Source organism: Rhincodon typus, chromosome 3, assembly GCF_021869965.1.
Source record: "Rhincodon typus isolate 14 chromosome 3, sRhiTyp1.1, whole genome shotgun sequence".
In the NCBI taxonomy this organism is placed as follows: domain Eukaryota; kingdom Metazoa; phylum Chordata; class Chondrichthyes; order Orectolobiformes; family Rhincodontidae; genus Rhincodon; species Rhincodon typus.
Window position 1 is genome coordinate 118,426,371 of NC_063334.1, and position 4,894 is coordinate 118,431,264.

General features: G+C 45.8%; 1 protein-coding gene across 1 annotated transcript in view; it reads left to right on the top strand.

Annotated features, from left to right (window-relative positions):
- Nucleotides 1–4,894, top strand: part of aadat (aminoadipate aminotransferase) — a 132,567-nt gene that overhangs the window by 126,219 nt on the left and 1,454 nt on the right. The window contains exons 11-12 of the mRNA XM_048594045.1: nt 767–873; nt 4,311–4,412. Of these exons, the coding sequence (XP_048450002.1) occupies nt 767–873; nt 4,311–4,412 (209 nt within the window). The remainder of the gene's footprint in view (nt 1–766; nt 874–4,310; nt 4,413–4,894) is intronic.

The following is a 4,894-nucleotide window of genomic DNA, read 5'->3' on the forward strand; positions in this document are numbered from 1 at the left end:
CCCTTGTTCAGAAAAAAAAATGTTTTCTGAAGAAGGGTCTCAACCCAAAACTTCAGCTTTCCTGCTCCTCTGATGCTGCTTGGCCTGCTGTGTTCATCCAGCTCTACACCTTGTTATCTCAGATTCTCCAGCATTGGCAGTTCCTACTGTCCCTTCTCAGGAATTATCTCTCTTTTCTCCCTCACTTGAAGATAATTATTAAGATAATTAGTTTTGTCCCAAGTTTCCCCTGGCTGGAGAATCTAGAACATAGAGGCACATCTCAGGCCAAGAGGTTGATCGTTTAGAAACTGGGATGAGGAGAAATGTCTTTGGAATCTTTTGAAGTTTTCTGCCACAGAAGGTCGTGGATGTTCCATGTTTGAATACTTGGAAGGCCGGTATTGATTTGCAGTCTGTCCGAGAATCCAGGGCGAGAGCGAGTGAGCGGGAAAGTGGAGTTAAAGCCCAAGATCAGCATAATGAATGGGAAAGCAGGCATAACATTTGCTCTTATTTCTTGTTTTCTTGTGAAGACATGATGAAAGTCCCCCTTGCACATAGAGCACGAATGATTTTCTCAACATATAGTTCTGTACGACTGATTTCTTTAGTGATTGAAGAGTAGAACCCATGCAAACTACACTTTATCCTATCTTCCTTCCTGTCATTCCAGTCATTTTTTCTAAATTCTCAAAGCCAAGGTAATAGTTTGTTGCAAGTTTATAGTATGCATATTGGTGAATATTTCATGCGTCTTTCTCTGTAATGCTTGTGTTCCTTCAAGATGTAGCTGATTGGCAGGTCCCCAGTGCAGGCATGTTCTTCTGGATGAAACTGAAGGAAATCCCAGACACACATCAACTCATCTCGGAAAAAGCCAAGAAAAAAGAGGTAACGTACAAACTGTTGGAGGCAATTCCCCCGGCAACATGCCACAATCTGATGGAAACTCACAGTCATACAGCGTGGAAACAGGCCCTTCGGTCCATGTCGTCCATGTCAACTAGGTTTCCCAAACTAAACCACTCCCATTTGCCGGCGCTTGGCCCATGTCCCTCCAAATCTTTTCTATTCATGTACCTGTCCAGGTGCCTTTTAAATGTTGTAATTGTACCTGCATCCACCACTTCCTCTGGCATCTCATTCCATACACGCACCACCCTCTATGTGAAAACGTTGCCCTTCAGGTCCCTTTTAAATCTTTCCCCTCTCACCTTAAACCTATGCTCCTTAGTTTTGGACTACCCTACTCTGGGGAAAAGATGTTGGCTATTCACCATATATAGACCCATCATTATTTTATAAGTCTCTATAAGGGCACCCTTCAACCTCCTATGCCCCAGTGAAAAAAGTCCTAGTCTATCCAGCCTCTCCTTATAACTCAAACCCTTTATTCCTGGCAACATACCAGTAAATCTTTTCCAAATCCTCTTCAATTCATTAATATCCTTCCTATAGCAGGGCCACCAGAACTGTATACGGTACTCCAAATGTGGCCTGACCAATGTACAACCTCACTATGACATCCCAACTCCTTTACTCAAAAGTCTGAGCAATGAAGGCAGGTGTGCTAAACACCTTCTAAACAACCCTGTCTACCTGTGACGTGACTTTGAAAGTGCTGTGTACCCGAACTGCTAGGTCTCTCTGTTTGACAACACTACCCAGGGCCCTACCATTAACTGTATAAGACCTGCCTTTGTTTGTTTTACCAAAATGTAATACCTCATATTTGTCTAAATTAAACTCCGTCTGCCACTCCTCAGCCCATTGACCGAATTGATCAAGATCTTAGCTAACCTTATTTTTGCTTCTTCATTTTTTCTCCTTGTTCATCAATCTCCCTCTCCTCTTCATTGCCCTGTGCTCCATTTCACCCTCCCCTCAACTTCATGCTCTCTCCTTTTTCACCCTGCCACCCTCTTTACCTTGTTAATTCAATCCCAAGTCAGTTGGTAGAGGATAAAAATTAGCCACTAATTCATTTTGGTAACGTATTCATAATGCAGAGAGTTCAGCATTACTCGTGTCTGCTTCCTACCTACTATCCACCATGCCCCAGTGCTCTAGGTATTTAATTAAATAATAAAATTCCTCTGTGTATCTTCATTCAATTAAGATACCCTCCATTCCTCTTCATCTCTTTTTTTTCACCACTTTCCCATTATTTTCACTTTCACCTCCCTCACTCCTTCCTCCTCACCTTCACCCTACATCAAATGTCCAAAGGTTGTTCCCAAATGGCCCTCAACAGGTTTCCAGAGGCTGCTCATTGTTTTAAAGTGACCAGGAAGAGGAGAAGGAAGTGCCGGCAGAGGCCTACATAATACCGAGGAACCAGGAAGAACACTCTTGCAAACGTCCTGCCCTTACACATCTCCCTTGCCCAATCCCCACACGCCCCCCACTCTGAGCTCCACCTGAAGTTTATTTAGAAAACGAAGGATTCATGGGCCCCTATTTTTGACTTTACAAAAGCAACACAAGATATAGAGCAGAGCTAACGCCCATGTTGACAGATTTCCAGAACAAGGTGTCAGACAGTCACTAGGTGTCCCATTGACATGTCCACAGGGGACTAACACTTGTTTTACATGAGAGTCACATTCACCTCAGTGTCTCCCATCACAATAAGGGATCAGAAATTCTTGGGAGCCATTGGGCTAAGCTCCATGAAGTGCAGAACCTTTTACCTGAAAAACATTTGCGATGAGGTACAATTTCTGTCATGTGAGTGGCATACATCCTCTTTAAATGCAGTGTTTGCTGAATTTCACACCGTAGTTCAAACCTGAAGATTCCTGTCAAAATCCCTTATCCTGAACTCTCTTCCTACCTTTGGACTCTGTTCCCATTTCAGATCAATTAGGGTGCCTTTGAACATTTCATGGTAGCCTGGATGTCCCAGTCTAGGATAGGGGAAACGGGATAATTCCCTGAATGACCTTCCGAGGACCCTCCTGCTAGCCCACCCCTGTCTGCTATTTCACACGAAAGGCCAAAGCCTACACTGGCCTGGCCACCCCAACCCCAGCCCCATCGAAGGACTCTTCAGTGGTCTATCACTGAAGAACTGCCTCAATTTTAAGGCTGATGGGAGCAGTTGCATAGAAATATGGAGAATGGGAAGAGGAGTAGGCCAATCAGCCCTTTGAGCCTGCCCCACCATTCAATATGATCATGGCTGATCATCCAACTCAGTCCCCTGTTCTTGCTTTCGCTCCATTCCCTTTGATTCCTTTATCCTAAGAACTATATCTAACTCCTCTTTGAAAACATTCAATGTTTTGGCTTTGATCGCTCTCTGTGGGAGAGAATTCTCCAGACTCCCCACTCTCTGGGTGAAGAAATGTCTTCTCATTGCCTCATGAGAAATTTACATTCTACTTTTACAAAACGGGCTGTGAGACTCATTATCATTATAAAGAGAGCAGATGGTGAAGGAGTAAGAAAGGCCCAAAATGACCTCGCCCACATCCTTAGACTGTGACCCATTTATCTTACACATTTACCTTGACTCTGTAGGACTCTGGACTGCCCTGGACACCTTCAGGAGCAGGGGGCAGGCGAGGGTGGGAAAGTCAACAGGTCACCCCATTCTGGCCTCGAGTGGGAGGCTAGGTCAGGCTCTTTCTCAAGAACCTCATGTCTACATCTGACATCCTTGGCTTGCATCTCACACCCCCAATCCAAATCCCATTCCACAAGGTCTGCTCCTACAGGGGCCTCCCTATCAATGCCAATTCAGCCATTCCATCAAGACGTCCACTACCACTTTCCCCAGTAGCTGTACGGGACCCCTTCCCACCCTACTGGGAGACCTCCTGCCCCTGCCCGTGCCTTCACTGTCCTGGTCTCTGGGAGTTGAAGGGTTCTTGGAGGAACACCTTGTAGTTCCTGTCTTGTCCACTGCTGCCGCTGGCACTGCTGAGCCAGCAGAGATCCCGGCCAATCAGATTGGCCGCCAAGGCTCAGAGAAAAGGGGAGTTGGTCTTCAACCCAAATGAGGGTGAGAAGCTGGTCTCCAGCCAATTAACCCTCCTTGGGTTGTTCAATGACTTTGGGGCTGCTCGAGTCATTCATCACTCAAACCTCGAGCAAGGCAAGATGTCCTACTTCGAGATAGCAAGAACTGCAGATGCTGGAGTCAGAGATAACACAGTGTAGAGCTGGAGGAACACAGCAGGCCAGGCAGCATCAGAGGAGCAGGAAAGATGTCCTACTTATTCCTTTCTCCATCTGCCTCCTTTCTTAACTTTGGTCCATTGTATTTTGAATGCATGAAAAAGTGGCTCCTGCTGAAAATGGGTGTGTCTGCCTGTCCCCAGGTACTGCTCGTCCCTGGTCAAGTGTTTATGACTGACAGTTCAGTACCGTGTTCGTATCTCCGAGCTGCTTTCTCCAATTCCAGCCCTGAAGAAATAGATCAGGTAAATACGTTTATTATTAATTTACTGATTAATCAAGTCTCTTCCATGCATTCACAGGACATGGGTATTGCAGGTTGGGCTGGCATTGCCCATTCCTAACTGTCCTGGAGAAGGTGGTAGTGAACTGCCTTCTTAACTGGCTGTAATTACTAGGGGGTACAGATAGATACCCACAATGTGTTTGGGAAGGGGGTCCCAGGAGTTTGAGCTGGCTGAGGGAACAGTGATATGGTTTGAAGTCAGGGTGGTGTATTACTTAGAGGGGAACTTGCAGGTGGTAGTGTTTACATGTGCCTTAGTCTTTCTGGCTGGTAATGATTGTAGCCTCAGAAGGCACTGTTGAAGAAAGCTCATCAACATTTTTAAAAGGAAGTTAGGTAATTACACGCAAGAGAAAGGATTAGAAGCGGGGTATGTCTGCCTCCTCACCTACATCCACCTGGCACTCTGCCTCCTCACCCACCTGGCATCCATCCCCCTCA